Genomic DNA, 15733 nt, shown 5'->3' with positions numbered 1-15733 from the left:
CACCGCGCCCGCTTGAGCGGGTGGCGCCGGGAGAGCGCCGCGGTGCTCGCCGGGAGTTGTAGTTTTCGCCCCCTCCTTAAACAAGTTTTACGTTGTAGCGGAAGGTGGAGAGGGAAGGCAGGTTCTTGAGCATGGGCAGAGTGCTGGGGAGGAGTTGCCACACTCTTGGGAGGGAGTATGTCTGCACAAGGTAGGAGTCTGCTCTTTTTTCATTTAAAACTAACCTCCCCCACCACAAACTCTCATTTTAACTGTGTTGGAAGTTATTCTGGGCTAAATGTTGGAGAATCATGAGGACTGGAAACTTGGTTGTAAGGGCTGTTTTTAAATGTTTCATGTGCGGATGCAGGAAGACTGGAATCCTTACTACCTATAAGTGTGGCGTTTAAATTGGGTTTTCTGTGCAAAACCATGAGGACTATAAACTTTATTATAAATGCTTTATAATAATATATGTATATGTATGCTATATAATAGTATATATGCAGAACCATGAGGGCTGGAAACCTGGTTATTTGCAAGCACAGCGTTTAAAGCGGATTTCTGTGCAGAGATCACCAGGACGGGGGAGTCTTCATTGCATTATAAATCTGCTTGTGTGTGCAAGAACTGCGAGTGTCGGAATTTTTTCATCGTGTATACAGATATGGCCGTTAAATCAGTTGTCTGTGCAGAATCATGAGGACTAGAATCTGCGTGAGAAGTTTTGTATTTAAATCGGCCGTTCTATGCAAAGCCGTGGGAACGGAAGTCTTCATTACGAAGCATTCACATCACCTTTTCCCATACATAACCATGAAGAGGGAAACTCTTTATCAAAAAGCAACCCTTCGGCATTTAAACTGGGCCAAAAAACCCCCCAATGAGGACTAGAAGCTTGGCATCATTCCTTGAGGTAGAAGCATCGCTCTTGGCTTTCTGGCTGCTTCAATTTTGCCACCTGATATAAAAAGCCCATTTTTTATTTTATTTTTTGTTTGCTGTTCCAATTGCACATTCCCATTGCATTCCAATTGCACATAAGGCAAAAAAAGGCTGAAAATCAGGCCCAAATAGGCCAAAAATGTGGTCAAAGCAGGCTAAAATCAGGCCAAAAATGGCTGAAAACCGGCCCAAATAGGCCAAAAATGAGGTCAAAGCAGGCTAAAATCGGGCCAAAAATGGCTGAAAATCAGGCCCCAAATAGGCCAAAAATGGGGTCAAAGCAGGCTAAAATCGGGCCCAAAATGGCTGAAAATCAGGGCCCAAATAGGCCAAAAATGTGGTCAAAGCAGGCTAAAATCGGGCCAAAAATGGCTAAAAACCGGGCCCAAATAGGCCAAAAATGGGGTCAAAGCAGGCTAAAATCACGCCAAAATGGGGTCAAAGCAGGCTAAAATCAGGCCAAAAATGGCTGAAAATCAGGCCCAAATCACGCCAAAAATGGGGTCAAAGCAGGCTAAAATCGGGCCAAAATGGCTGAAAATTGGGCTGAAAACAGGCCAAAAAACAGTCCAAAAATTGGGCACAAAACAGGCTGAAAAAGTGGGCTGGAAAATGGGCCGAAAATGGAAGGAAGGAATCCATTTTGAGACCTCTTCTCTACAAGGACCCAACTGGCCCTGGCGGAAGGTGCTGGGAACCAGGCGCCGCCACCTTCCCACTGGTTCCCTCTGGCCAGGCGCGCGGGAATCCTGGCGGGCATGGGAAACCGCGGGAGGGGTGTCCCCCCGCATGGGGACGCTGCCACCCGCCGGGTTCCCACTGTTGTTCCCAGCTTTCTTTCTTCCAGCGGCTCCTGGAATCGGCGCGCAAGGAAAGGGAGCTCCGTCTTGGGAAGCAGAGGCGGCTTCTGGCAGGAAACATCTGGTTTCCTCCACCGTCGGTGTGTCCGGCCCAGGCCGGGATTTGGCTGAGTTGGGAAGGAGAGGCAGGCAAGGAAGGTGGGGAGGCCGAAGAGCTGAGGGAGGGAGAGGCCGCGACTTGGCTGTGGGGTGGTCTTTGATCTCCTCTTGGGGCTTTATCCAGCCATCTCCTCCTCTTCCTCCTCCTTTCTCGCCTTCCTTCTCTTTCTCCTCCTCCTCCATCTTCCGCTTCGCCTCTTGGTCTTTCTTTCTCTTTCTTGTATCCTTCCTTTTCCTTTTCTGCCTCTTTCTCTCTCTCCTCTTCTCCCCTTTCTCCTCTTGGTCTAGCTTCTCCTTCTGTTTCCTTCCTTTTCCTTCTCTCCCTCTTTCTCTCTCTCCTCTCCTCTTTCTCCTTCTTCTGCTTCTCTTTTCTCCTTGTGTATCTCCTCCTCCTTCTCTCCCTCCTTCTTTCTCCTCTTCCTTGTCTGTCTTCTCCTTCCCCTTGTTCCCAGCCTCCTTTCTGCCTCCTTCTCTTTCTTCTTCTCTGCCATCTCCCTCCTCCTCCCCTCTCCTTTTTAGCACTGATGATGTTACCCAGTTGGGTCATGAAACGTCTGCAAGAAAACCACCAAGTTCAGAGAGCACCAAGGAGCCCTCTCCCTCCCTCCCTCCCTTCCTTCCTTCCTTCCTTCCTTCCTTCCTTCCTTCCTTCCTTCCTTCCTTTCCTTTCCTTTCCTTTCCTTTCCTTTCCTTCCTTCCTTTCCTTTCCTTCCTTCCTTTTCCTTTCCTTTCCTTTCCTTTCCTTTCCTTTCCTTCTTCCTTCCTTCCTTCCTTCCTTCCTTCCTTCCTTCCTCCCTCCCTCCCCCTCCCTCCCTCCCTCCTCCTCCTCCTCCTCTCTGGCCTTCCTCACCACTAACCAGAATTCACCCAAAAATAAAAAAATAAACCTTGCTTTCTCAGCCTGTGCTAAAAGGCCTCTGGGATCAGAAAGACTCTCGTGTATTTTGATTCTGCTTTTATAGCAGGTTTGCCCGCGGGTGCCTCTGGGCACATACAGAGTACTTTCTTTCTTTCTGTGTAAACCTTCCCGCCTCCCCCCCCCAAGATCTTTTGAAACTTTGCAGGGGGAGGGAAGGGGTTGGGGGGGGGGGTTGGCTGGATTCCTCCTTGCAAACCGGGGTTCCTTCCCTCCCGGATCAAAGGTAGAACCAGCTGCGAAGTTGCTTTGTCTAGAAATTCTGGCTAGCAAAACAAAGAGATGCCCAGGGCTGCGGCTTACTCAAAATGCTGAATCGGCAAAAAACAAAAAAACCCCAGTCTCTTCTCCAGCCTTGCAAAGCAGGGTGCAAATTCTCCAAATTCTCTTTTATTTCTGCTGGCTTTTTTTGGCCGCGCCAAAAGACCGAGACCCCCAAAAGCCCATCGCCCTCAGCCAGTCAAGGCGAGGTTCTTTATCCCTGCAATATTTTTGGAAATCTTATCTTCTCCAGTGTGGGGAAGGAAAGAAAAAACAAAAAATTCCCCCTTTGCAAAAATCTCTCTGTCTAGGAGTTTGTGTGTGTGTTATGTGTGTGAATCACCCTTTATATTCTAAATAAATCGTATTCACGCATAAATCCCACGGTGGCTTATTTTATTAGGGCGGGTGCCACCCAGCAGATCAAAAAAGAGATTTTTTTATTATTATTATTATTATGGCAGACTCTTTCGGTGGTCCCAGGGGATTGTATGTGGAGCCTCTGTGCCCAGACGTAGTCTATCTGAGCGACGATGGGGAAATCCAAGCTGTTTTTAAATTGCAATAGTCTGGGTTGGTGTTTTTTTTTTAGGAGATGAGTTGCAAAGCACAATACATCCATACATACTTCCCCCCACCAAAAAAATAATCCCCCAGGGCAGGTGACTCTCTCTCTCTCTAAATTTGGAAACGCTTTAGCTACACTGACGCACAATCCTGGTTTGCACAGACAAACAGACCCTCACACATGTTTGGACGTGCTCGAAATAAGTCAGAGGGTCCCGTCTGCAGATGAAATCCGTCCCTTGTTTCAACTGGCTGCAACCAGGACAGGCTGCAAAGGCAGAGCTGAGGTTGGAGAGCGAGCATCCCAAGCGTGACTAAAAGATCATCTAGTCCAGCCCCATTTCAGTCCTGGGTTCAATGCGGGAATCTTTTCTGCTCTTTCCGAAGCTTCTCTAAACAGCTCTTCCCATCTTCCTAGAAATCTTGTCTCCCCTTAATTCTCTCTCTCTCCCTCTCTCTCTCCCCTCTCTTTCTCCCCATCTCTTTCTCTGTCTCTTTCTCCATCTCTTTCTTTCTCTCCTCTCTCCATCTCTTTCTTTCTCTCTTTCTCCATCTCTTTCTTTCTCCATCTCTCTTTCTTTCTCTTTCTTTCTCCATTTCTTTTCTTTCTCCATTTCTCTTTCTTTCTCTCTCTTTCTCTCTCTTTCTCCTTCTCTCTCTTTCTCCGTCTCTCTTTCTCTCCTCTCTCTCTCTTTCTCCATCTCTCTTTCTCTCTCTCCATCTCTTTCTTTCTTTCTTCTTTCTTTCTCTTTCTCTCTTTCTCCTCTCTCTTTCTCTCTCCATCTCTCTTTCTTTCTCTTTCTCTTTCTCCATCTCTTTCTTTCTCCATCTCTCTTTCGTTCTCTTTCTCCATTTCTCTTTCTCTATCTCTTTCTCCTTCTCTCTCTTTCTCTCTCTCTCTTTCTCTCTCTTTCTCCTTCTCTCTCTTTCTCCGTCTCTCTTTCTCTCTCTTTCTCCATCTCTTTCTCTCCTCTCTCTCTTTCTCCATCTCTCTTTCTCTCTCTCCATCTCTTTCTTTCTTTCTTTCTCTTTCTTTCTCCATCTCTTTCTTTTTCCATCTCTCTTTCTTTCTCTTTCTCTCTTTCTCCTCTCTCTTTCTCTCTCCATCTCTCTTTCTTTCTCTTTCTCTCTCTCTTTCTCCTTCTCTCTCTTTCTCCGTCTCTCTTTCTCTCTCTTTCTCCCTCTCTTTCTCTCCTCTCTCTCTCTTTCTCCATCTCTCTTTCTCTCTCTCCATCTCTTTCTTTCTTTCTTTCTCTTTCTTTCTCCATCTCTTTTTTTCCATCTCTCTTTCTTTCTCTTTCTCTCTTTCTCCTCTCTCTTTCTCTCTCCATCTCTCTCTCTCTCTCTTTCTCTATCTCTTTCTCCTTCTCTCTCTTTCTCCGTCTCTCTTTCTCTCTCTTTCTCCATCTCTTTCTCCCTCCCTCCCTCTCTCTCCCCCCGCAATGTTGTCTGGAACCCTGAGGGTTTTTCCTCTTCTCCTTAAGAGGGGTGCCAAAAGGAGGATGACCAGCCATTTCGAATTTATCACTCTCCATGTCCCTGATTTGCCTTCTTAGTTTTTTGGTCCCCTCCAGCGAGAGGATCTGAATTCAAAGCTGACGGCTTTCCCCCCCCCCCCCCACTTTTTTTTTTAATCAGGTTTTTTTTGCAGGGGAGTGGGGTGTTTGGCCGCAGGGACGAGACAATAGAGAAATATTCTGAAATGGGGAGGTTGTTGGCTTGCTTGATCCCCAGGGCTGATTACTTGGGAAAACATATTTTCTGTCTTTTTGTGGCTCTTGCTTAATTTACTCCTGCCAGAGCAGGTACGGCCAGCTGTGTATATCAGGGATATTTGCAGAGGGAGGGAGGGAGGAAAGAAAGGAAGGAGGGAAGGGAGGGAGGGAAATGAAAAGGAGGGAAGGAGGAGAGAAAGGGAAGGAAGGAAGGAAAGAGAGGGAAGGAGAGGGAGAGAAGGGAGGAGAGAGGAAGGAAGGACAGTGGGGGAAGAAAGGAAGGAAAAAATGAAGGAAAGAGGGAAAGGGAGAAGGAAGGAAGGAAGGAAGGAAGGAAGGAGAGAGGAAGAAAGGAAGAAAAAGGGAAAGGAAGTAGAGAGGGAGGGAAGAAGGGAGGGAAATGGGAAGAAGGGAGGAAGGAAGGAAGGAAGGAAGGAAGGAAGGAAGGAAGGAAGGAAGGAAGGAAGGAAGGAAGGAAGGAAGGAAGGAAGATATGGATACAGAGGAAGGGAGGGAGAAATAAGATGGAGATGGAAGAAATGAAGGAACGAATATGCAGATAGGAAGGGACGAAGAAAGGAAGGAGAAAGGAAGGAAAGAAGGAAGGAAGGAAGGAAGGAAGGAAGGAAGGAAGGAAGGAAGGAAGGAAGGAAGGAAGGAAGGAAGGAAGATATGGATACAGAGGGAGGGATGGAGGAATAAGATGGAGATGGAAGAAATGAAGGAAGGAATATGCAGATAGGAAGGGACGAGGAAAGGAAGGAGAAAGGAAGGAAGGAAGGAAGGAAGGAAGGAAAGAAGGAAAGGAAGGAAGGAAGGAATTTCAATTCCAGAAGAATCTCCAACTCTTATCACTTCTTCCCAGCTTTGGCAGATCCCAGTTGCTTTGCCTCTTTCGCCCGATGCCCGAGATTGAACCTCGCCCTTCACCCAATGCCCACGACTCCTGCCAACATCTTCCAAAGCCCCCAAAAACATTATTTTCTCCCCCCTTACAGCGAAAAAACAAAACACACAAACGCAAAATTAAAACAGTCGGTGTGGTCACTTGGGTCGCCCAGCCTCCACTAGCCCCAGGCCCAGTCGAGCCAATTGGGGCTTGCCATGCCATGGTCCCCCCCCAAAAAAAAAACAAGCCCCAAGAGAGGGGAGGGAGAGAGAAAGAGGTTATTGGAGTTGTCTGTAAAACGCCAAGTAAATAATAAACCCTCGCTGGAGGCTGGGACTTGCTTCAACCTGCCCGGTTTCCCGTGAACGCTACTCACCTTCCCTACAGGTCTCAACGCACCTCACATCGCTGGAGAGAAAGAGAGAGAGAAGCCAAAGGAAGATTGAGATATTTGGGGAGCTTTCCAAAAAAACAAAAACAAAGCAGAGGCCGCAGCTCTTGGCAATTTAATTTCCCCAATTATTGCAATGCGTGTTTGATTCTTTTTATTCTTTCCCTTCCTCTCTCCCTCTCCCTTCCTCTTTCCTTTCCTCTCTCCCTCCCTCCCCCTCTATCCTTCTGTCCCTCCCTCCGTGTACCACTCTCTCACTCTCCCTCCCTCTCCCCCTCTCTCCATCCCTCCCTCCCTAAGATAGATAGATAGATAGATAGGTAGGTAGGTAGGTAGGTAGGTAGGTAGATAGATAGATAGATAGATAGAGGATAGATAGAAGATAGATAGATAGATAGATAGATAGATAGATAGATAGATAGATAGATAGATAATAGATAGATAGATAGATAGACAGATATGATAGAGAAGATAGAGATAATGATAAAGAAGATAGAGATAAAAGAAATAGGTAAATATGATAGAGAAGATAGAAATAGAGATAATGATAGAAATAGATAGATGATATAGATGGAAATAGACGTCCTAAATTCTTCTTGTCTTCCAATTGTTTTTCTTTTGTAAGAATTTACCAATCGCTTATTTCAGTGCCATCATAATTTCAGTCACTCAATGAGGGGGGTGGGTGGGTCATAAGTCGAGGGCCTCATGGAACAAAGCCTACAATTGTTGGGTGGGGGTCGACAAAAAAAAGGCTGCCCCATCCTGGCTCTGGATACCCTCCATTAAGACTCGCTCAACCGACCTGGAAATGTGCCCAGAGCCTCTTTTTTTTTTTTTCCCCCAAAAAAATTCTTTTTCCAATTGAAAAGAACCTTTGTTTTAATAATAATAATAATAATAATAATAAAAAAAATACAGCCGGAGAAGCACTCAGGCAGTACCCAGAGAGAAAGAGGAGGGGGTGGGAAAGAGACCCCCATCCCAGAACCCCCACCTACCCAATTCCACCCCTGCAAAGTTGGAGCCCCCTCCCAAGCCCCCTTCCGTGCTGCTGGGTTGTTTTCCTTGCAATCAAATCCTTGGGGGGACGCAAAAGGCCAGGAAAGGGTTGAGTTAAAGCTTTTGCAAAGAATGTGATCTGATCCCCTCCCGGTTTGAAGAGGCTGAAGGATATATATCTATGCCTTCCCTAGAGGGGGGGTCAGGGCAAAGGTTGACCCCTGGACCCCACCCCCCGGGGCTTGGAAAGGGGGTGGGTATGGGATGGTGGGAGGGGGCCAGGAGGAAGTCAACTTCAGGAAGCCCCGATGGTCGTCTGGAAGGCAAGCAATGGGTGCTCATCTTTTTTTTTCCTTTCCTTTCCCTCCTTTTCTTCTTTCTTTTCCTTCTTTTCCTCTCTCTCCTTTCCCTCCTTTCCTTTTTCCATCACTCCTTTCCTTCCTTCTCATACAATTCCCCTTTTCTCTCCTTTCCTTCCTTCTGTTCCTTTTCCTCCTTTTCTTTCTCATACAACTTTCCTTTTCCTTTTTCCCGTCACTCCCTTCCTTCTTTCTTTTTGCCATTACTTCTTTCTTTCCTTCATACGTTCCTTCCTTCCTTTTTCCATCACTCCCTTCCTTCTTTCCTTTTGCCATTACTTCTTTCTTTCCTTCATACATTCCTTTCTTTTCCTTTTTCTACCACTCCTTTCCTTCCTTATATTCCTTTTCCTTCCATCTTCTTCCTCACCTTTCCTTCCTCCACTCCTTTCCTTCCTCTTTTCATCACTCCTTTTCTCCATCCTTATATTCCTTTCTTTCCCTCTTCTTCCTCACTTTCCTTCCTTTCCTTTCTCCCTCCTTTCCTTCCCCTTTTCTTTCCCATCACTCCTTCCTTATACAACTTTCCCTTTTTCTCATTCCTTTCCCTCCTCATACGGCTTTCCTTTTCTCTCACTCCTTTCCTTCCTTATTTTCCTTTGCTTTCCCTCTTCTTCCTCAACTTTCCTTCCTTTCCTCACTCCTTTCCTTCCTTTCTTTTCCATCACTCCCTTTTCTTCCTTCATGTTCCTCCTTTCCTTTCTCACTCCTTCCCCCTCCCCTTTCCTTTTTCCGTCACTCCTTCTCATACAACTTTCCTTTTCTCTCACTCCTTTCCTTCCTTCCTTCTCCTTTCTCCGCCCTTCCTTTCCTTCCTTCTCTTCTTCTATTTCCCCCTCCCTCCTTCCCTCCCCACGCTTGCAAAGTTTGGGTTGGAAGTGGGCACTTTTAAGGTGTCCCGTGGCAGAATTAATGGTGCTCAAGGCAGCCTCAGGTATTGGGGGGGGGGGGGTAGGCTTAGCAGGGTGGGTGAGGTAAGTCTCAAGCCTTATCCACTTGGAATGGACTCCAGTTCCCATCATCCCCCATCAGGGTGATCAAACGGCTGAGGCCCCTGATCGTCAAGATCCTTAAAGTCACTGCTGAGCCTGTGGTTTCCTTTCTCCCCCATCATCCAAATTCAGGGCTTTATTTCGGGGAGTCCCAGCCATTTCCTTAAGACTGCCTTGCGACAGAAATGTAGAAGCCTGCCTAGCCCAGACGTCTTCCTTTTCGCCCCTTTTATAAATTGGGAAAATTTAACATAAAATAAATTTATAATAAGCCCCCGCCCTTTATCTCAGGTAGCTTTTAAAAAGCATCCCTTGAAGGCAGAAGGGGCGAAGTTAGCAAAGCCTGCAGTAAATTAAAATTTTTTAAAAAAGTCTGATATTTCCTTGTCCGACAGCGCTCCCTGCTGGAAATCAGATTGTGGTGCAAGGTTGAGAAGACCCATCTCCCTGGCCTCTGGGTTGGTGGTAACACCCATCATCCCCAGCCTACCCTATTTCGGTAGCAGCTTGAAGGAGATTTCGGGGACATTATACACCCTGTTAGTCATCTATAGCAGTGTTTCTCAGCTCTGTAGAAGTCTGGACTTCAACTCCCAGAATCCCCCAGCCAGAATGGACTTCAACTCCCAGAATCCCCCAGCCAGAATGGACTTCAAGTCCCAGAATGGACTTCAACTCCCAGAATCCCCCATCCAGAATGGACTTCAACTCCCAGAAACAGCCAGAATGGACTTCAACTCCCAGAATCCCCTCCAGAATGGACTTCTCCAGAATCCCCAGCCAGAATGGACTCCCAGAATCCCCAGCCAGAATGGACTTCAACTCCCAGAATCCCCGGCCAGAATGGACTTCAACTCCCAGAATCCCCTGCCCAGAATGGACTTCAATTCCCAGAATCCCCCCAGAATGGACTTCAACTCCAGAATCCCGCCAGAATGGACTTCAACTCCCAGAATCCCTTCAACTCCAGAATCCTCGCCAGAATGGACTTCAACTCCCAGAATCCCCCAGCCAGAATGGACTTCAACTCCCAGAATCCCCCAGCCAGAATGGACTTCAACCCCAGAATCCCCCAGCCAGCATGTTTTAAGTTATTTGGACTTCAAACTTCCAAAAATCACAGCTGGGGAATTCTGGGACATGAAAACCACCCATTTCAAAGTGGCTAAAGTGGAGAAATATTGATCTATGAGATCTCCCGGGATCGATTTGGGGCCAGTTCCTCATTCTCTCGATCCAGCCTACCTCGCAGTGGGGGGGAGAAATAATCTGGGAAAGTGCCACTCCCATCATCTTGATAGGCCAGGAGATCAATATTAAAAAAAAAACTAGAATTATGTTTGAATTATTCCAGTTTTCCACCTTCTAGGGAGTCACTCCCTGATGGCAGATAATTTTTTTTAAAAAAATTGCCTTTCCAACACTGGGGAGAAATAATTAAATTTGCAAAGCGCTCACGAAAAAAAGATTGCAATGAGAAAGCAGATGGTTCAAAGCTGCAAGAAGACACCAGTCTGGTTGCTGGTTTTTTTGGTATATATATAGATATATATATAGATAGATATATAACGAAATCCCCCGAGGGAGAGGTTTTATTGAAATTCATTGATGGAAACCAGAACAGGGAGAGAGAGAGAGAGAGAGATCCGATGTTCCATCGTCAATTCCTCTTCCGGCTTTTGCTGACCGTCTTCACCGGTACAGAGACCGGGGTGGCCGTTTGGTAGAAGGTGGAAGAGATTTTCTGGATGTAGTAGAGGGCAATCAGGGAGAAGATTAAGCTGTAGGGAGAGAGAAAGAGAGAGAGAGATTAGCCGCCAAGTTAACCCTGGTTTAGGATTGCTTATCTGCAGGCCTGCAGGCTAAAGGAGGGCTTGAAAATTAAAAGGGGTTGACTCCCATATCAGCCCTCAAGGAGAGAAGTCCGTTTGGTTGAGAGAAGGCGAGGATGGATAGAAGGTGGGTAGATAGATAGAGGAGTCCGTCCGTCCTTCTTTCCTGGACTCACTAGAAGACCTCCAACGTCCCTTCCAACTCTCGTTCCTTCCTGTTGGCTTTTCATCCTTCCTTTCTTTCTCTTCCTTTGTTCTTCTGCTTGTCTTTTTTTTCCTTTGTCCTTCCTTCCTCTGCTTTTTCTCTTCTTTTCCTCTTCTTCTGCTTCCATTTCTTCCTCTTCCTTCCCCTCCAATCCTTCCTTCCCTCGTTTGCTTCTTTACCTGCTTCCCTTCCTTTCTTCCGTCTTTTTTCTCCTTCCTTTCTTTTTCTCCCTTTCTTTCCCTTTGCCATTCCTTTATCTTTTCTTCCTTCCTATCTCCTTTTCTTCCTTCCCATTTATCCCTCCCTCTTTGCTTATCTTTCTCCTTCCTTCCTATCTCTTCATCTCTTTTCCTTCCTCCCTCCCTCTCATTTTCTTCCTTCCTATCTATCCCTTCCTTCCTTCCCATCCATTCCTCTTCCCTTCCTCTGCTTATCTTTCCCCTTCCTTTTCTTCCTTCCCATTTCCCTCCTTATCTTTCCCTTCCCTATCTCTTATCTCTTTTCCTTCCTCCCTCCCTTCCTCCTTTTCTTCCTTCCTTCCTTCCTTCCTCCCATCCTTTCCCTCCTCTCTCCTTCCTTTCTTCCTTCCCATTTCCTTCCTTTCCTTATTTTTTCCTTCCTTCTTCCCCCATCCTCCCTCTTTTCCCTTCATTCCTCCCTTCCCATCTATCCTTCCTTCTTCCTTCTCTCTCCCTCGTCTTATCTTTCTCCTTCCCATCTATCCCTTCCTTCTTCCCTCTCTGCTTATCTTTCTCCTTTCTTCATCTCCTTTCCTTTCCCTTCCTCCCAACGAGGCCTTTCAAATAATTTTTAAAAACCTAGACTTTTTTCCCCCTTTTTTGCTCACATTCCTAATCCCAGGAGGGATTCTTTTAAACTCTTTTAATTGCCTTAAGACAGTGGGCCAAATATTTGTTCTCTTCACTCCTGCCTTTTTTTTTTTTTTAGACTTTAGGCGTACGGCTCTCCCGTCAATAGTTAAGCTATGCTGATATGATTCAGCCGCCTTTCCAAAAAACACAAGATAGCTTTTTCCTCCAGACTTCAAGCCAGCCAGGTTTCCCAGACGGGCTGAAATTTCAGACCACCCCTTAAGCCCAGAATTGTTTTGATTTGAGGATCTGTGTCTGGATTAACAGCGGAACGGAGCTGGAAGGGACCTGGGAGGTCGTCTAGCCCAACCCCCTGCTCAGCCAGGAAACCCTAAAACCATTCCAGACAAATGGCGGCCCAGCCTCTTCTTGGAAACCTCCAGGGATGGATCCTCTTCGTGGGCTGCAGCTGTGACAGCTGGATAAGAGGGACGGACCTGCGTTATGGGGGTAAATGCTGGAAACAAAGCGTGGAAATATCTCTCGTTTGTGGTTCCTCTCTTGAGTTTGGTGCCCTTCCCAGCGTGTGGACGTCCTCCACAACCTTATCGTGCCTGGTTTGTGTTGCTTTTTCCCCTTCTTCTTGTAACTGTTTGTGTGGGAGTTTTTTTTTTTTGTGTGTGTGTGGCTTCCATCAAAGATATTTGGAGCTTGGAAGCAAAGTGAAGGAATAAAAAGGGCTTTACCTTTTTTTTCTGTGACTGTTTTGTATCCCACCCTGGGGCACCACGGTTCGTTTCCATCTGTTGCTTCTTGTTCTGGCCTCAGGGGCTTTGGAGAATAAAAGTTGACCCCTTCTTCTTTGGGGCAGCCCCTCAAATATTGGAAGGTGCTATCACGTTCCCCCCCTTCGTCCTTCTTTTCATTAAACTAGACATCCCCAATTCCTGCAATATCCTTCGTATATTTTACCTTCCAGTCCTCAAACCATCTTCGTTGTTCTTCCCTAAGCTCTTTCCGGAATCTCAACATCTTTTGGCAACCAGAAAAAAATTGATGCAATATTCCAACTGTGGCCTTTCCAGGGTATTATTAATATAAATCATCCCCCCCACCCCCAATTCAATCACAAACACACCCCAGCCCACCTCTGTCCTTACCAAGTGGTGACACAAACTCGATGAATCAGTCCAGCTGCAAACAGGGCCAGCAGGAGACAGGAAATAACTATAGACAGGAGTGGAGAGGAGGAGGAGGGGGGGGGAGAAACCCAGGTTAAAAATCAGGATAATCCGTTCAGGGCCCGAGCAGCCCCCCCACTTCCTTCTGCATTTGACTTACTTTCAGGAAAGACCTTTGCTTGGAACCCCTTGCCGAAAATCAGACTTTCCAGGTTGTTGAAGGCCTTTGTGGGAGGGAGGGTCTTAAGTCAAGGATGACAACAGCGGTAAAAGACTGGAGCTGTTTTGCAACAGCCTTAAGACAGATGTTCCCCTCTGCCTGGCACTCCTTGGGAAAAAAAAATTTTTTGTAAGGTTTTTAAGTGGGCCCTGTTTAGTACCTTTTATTGGGCCGTATCAAAGTGCTGAGTTCCAGAAACAATTTATTACTAAAAGATGATAAAAGCCATTTAAAACGGGATTGGAATAAAATGAAGTCTGAAATGAGATTGGAATAAGATACAGTGTGAAATGGGATTGGAATAAAATACAGTCTGAAATGGGATTGGAATGAGATACAGTCTGAAATGAGATTGGAGTAAGATACAGTGTGAAATGGGATTGGAATAAGATAGTGTGAAATGAGATTGGAATAAGATAAAATCTGAAATGAAATGGGACTGGAATAAGATACAGTCTGAAATGAGATTGGAATAAGATAGTGTGAAATGAGATTGGAATAAGATAAAATCTGAAATGAAATGGGATTGGAATAAGATAGTGTGAAATGAGATTGGAATAAGATCAAATCTGAAATGAAATGGGATTGGAATAAGATACAGTATGAAATGAGATTGGAATAAGATACAGTGTGAAATGAGATTGGAATAAGATACAGTCTGAAATGGAATGGAATAAGATACAGTCTAAAATGGGATTGGAATAAAATACAGTGTGAAATGAGATTGGAATTAAGATACAGTCTGAAATGAGATTAGAATAAGATACAGTGTGAAATGGGATTGGAATAAGATACAGTCTGGATGGACACACACACACACACACACACACAGAGGGGAAAAGGGAAGGATACGGTTAGGGAAAAAATGAAGAGGGCCGACCCCAAAAGACCCCCTTGGATGGTCAGCCATTCGCTGGAGGCCAGTTGGCGGCTGTACATCTGCATCCCCGTGAAGAGCAGCAAAGACAACAGGGAGGAAAGCACCAGAGATATTCCCGTGCTGACGGCTAGAAAGACAGAAAGAAAGAGACGGTTACGGACGGCTGGACAACTCGGGACATCGGGACAATTCGGTCATCGGCGCTGGGAAGGGTCCAAAAAGGGTTACGTGGGGGGGGGGATTCCGGGCAGCGCAGCTTTCTTGGAGAGGTCTTGGGGCGGGAACTCCGCGAACCATGGCTTGTTTGAGGAATGCATCCTGGCTTATCCAGGGTTGGAAGGCAGAAGGAGAGGAGAGGGGTTGGTGACGTCCTGGGCTGAGTCTGGTGGGGTGCAAAAATTATATATATCTATGCCATCCCCTCCACCCACAGTGCCTTTACCCATAATCCCCTCTGCCCACAGTGCTCCTTTACCCATAATCCCCTCCGCCCACAGTGCTTTTAACCATAATCCCCTCCGTCCACAATGCCCCTTTACCCATCATCCCCTCCGTCCACAACGCCCCTTTACCCATCATCCCCTCCGCCCACAATGCCCCTTTACCAGTCATTCCCTTGTACCCACAATGCCCCCTTAGTGTGAGAACAAATACAATGGCACAAATACTGTCTTTGCCCAGGGAAGCTGTGCTGTCTGGGGATGATGGGGGTTGTAGTCCAGCCCAGCTGGAAGGCACCAATTTTTGGGGGGGGGGTTCTGGGTAATGCCATGGCCTCTCTCATTTGCCTTGCCTTGCCCACCCCTGCCAGATTACCCAGGATGCACTTGGCTTACTTAATCTGATGCCCACCTCCCCTTTCCCGGAGACCACGTTACCCATCATGCCCCGCGCGACGCCCCCCGTTCCGTCCGCCGAGCCAACGATCCCTCCTCGGTTTGAAACCAGAGCGTCCGTCTGCCTTGCGCATGCGCCGCCGGGAAGAGCCTTTTTTCTCAACCACGCTGGACCTTCTTTTCGCGCACGCGCGGGACCGCCCCGGCGGCTGAGCGTAGACGTGTACTTTTCCTATCGCGCCTGCGCACAAAAGGAGTGGTGGTGGGGGGCCGCGTGAAGCGCTTTGGTACATGCGCGGGGATGGCCTCGCCTCGTCGATAGGCGGGAGTGGCTTGTTCACCGTCCGGCCGCTAGGGGGCCGCGCGCATCTCCCTTCCCAGCGGCGTCGAACAAAGCGAGGCGTGACACGTCGTCGCGGGTTCGAGACCCGCCTCTCCGCTTTTGCAAAGATTGTGTGTGTCGGGGAAGAAATCCCTAAAAAAGAAATAAAATGTACATGAGTCGCCTTTGCAATCATGGCCAAGCGCGCCTTTCCGCCTCTTGCCCAGCAGAAGCGGAGAGGGCCCTCTGCGTAGGTTCAGAGGCGGCCTCTCTCTCTTTCTCCACCAAGGGCTGTGCAATGCCCAGCTGGGCAAGACAGCCTCTGACCTTGTGCAGACGGCTTCCCCCCCCGCTCCCAATGCACAATTCCAATGGGGGCACCCCACCCCTTTCAACTTGCAAATCCTTTTTTGGCTCATCCATTCATTTCTTTCCCCCTCCCCCGCCTTCCTTTAAATGGGGGGGGGGGG

General features: G+C 47.2%; 1 protein-coding gene across 2 annotated transcripts; it reads right to left on the bottom strand.

Moving 5' to 3' along the window:
* Positions 1-10537: 10537 nt before the first annotated feature.
* KRTCAP2 (keratinocyte associated protein 2) lies at positions 10538-15199 on the bottom strand. Of its 2 annotated transcripts, none has more exons than XM_087943737.1 (5): positions 14984-15199; positions 14078-14232; positions 13166-13229; positions 12985-13051; positions 10538-10756 (listed from the first exon to the last, which is right to left on the bottom strand). In XM_087943737.1, exons 1-5 carry the CDS (start codon positions 14988-14990, stop codon positions 10636-10638), a joined length of 414 nt encoding a protein of 137 aa, XP_087799863.1. In that variant the 5' UTR covers positions 14991-15199; the 3' UTR covers positions 10538-10635. The 2 variants fall into 2 exon arrangements, with proteins under 2 accessions (XP_087799863.1, XP_087799864.1); XM_087943738.1 differs by having other exon boundaries at positions 14958-15089.
* Between the last annotated feature and the right edge of the window lie 534 nt (positions 15200-15733).

This window comes from Notechis scutatus, chromosome 14 (assembly GCF_049901735.1).
Source record: "Notechis scutatus isolate UNSWTSFEM ecotype Mainland chromosome 14, rNotScu1.2, whole genome shotgun sequence".
Classification (NCBI taxonomy): Eukaryota; Metazoa; Chordata; class Lepidosauria; order Squamata; family Elapidae; genus Notechis; species Notechis scutatus.
Note: the sequence above shows the minus strand (reverse complement) of the source record. Positions and strands in the feature narration are given on the sequence as shown.

Excerpts from the sequence above, each read along its gene's own strand:
- KRTCAP2 (XM_087943737.1), bottom strand. Across the intron at positions 13,230-14,077 it reads TCTTCATTTTTTCCCTAACC|GCCTTCAACAACCTGGAAAG; the intron begins GTATCCTTCCCT and ends CCTCCCACAAAG. Across the intron at positions 13,052-13,165 it reads AGCAAAGGTCTTTCCTGAAA|TTATTTCCTGTCTCCTGCTG; the intron begins GTAAGTCAAATG and ends TCCTGTCTATAG.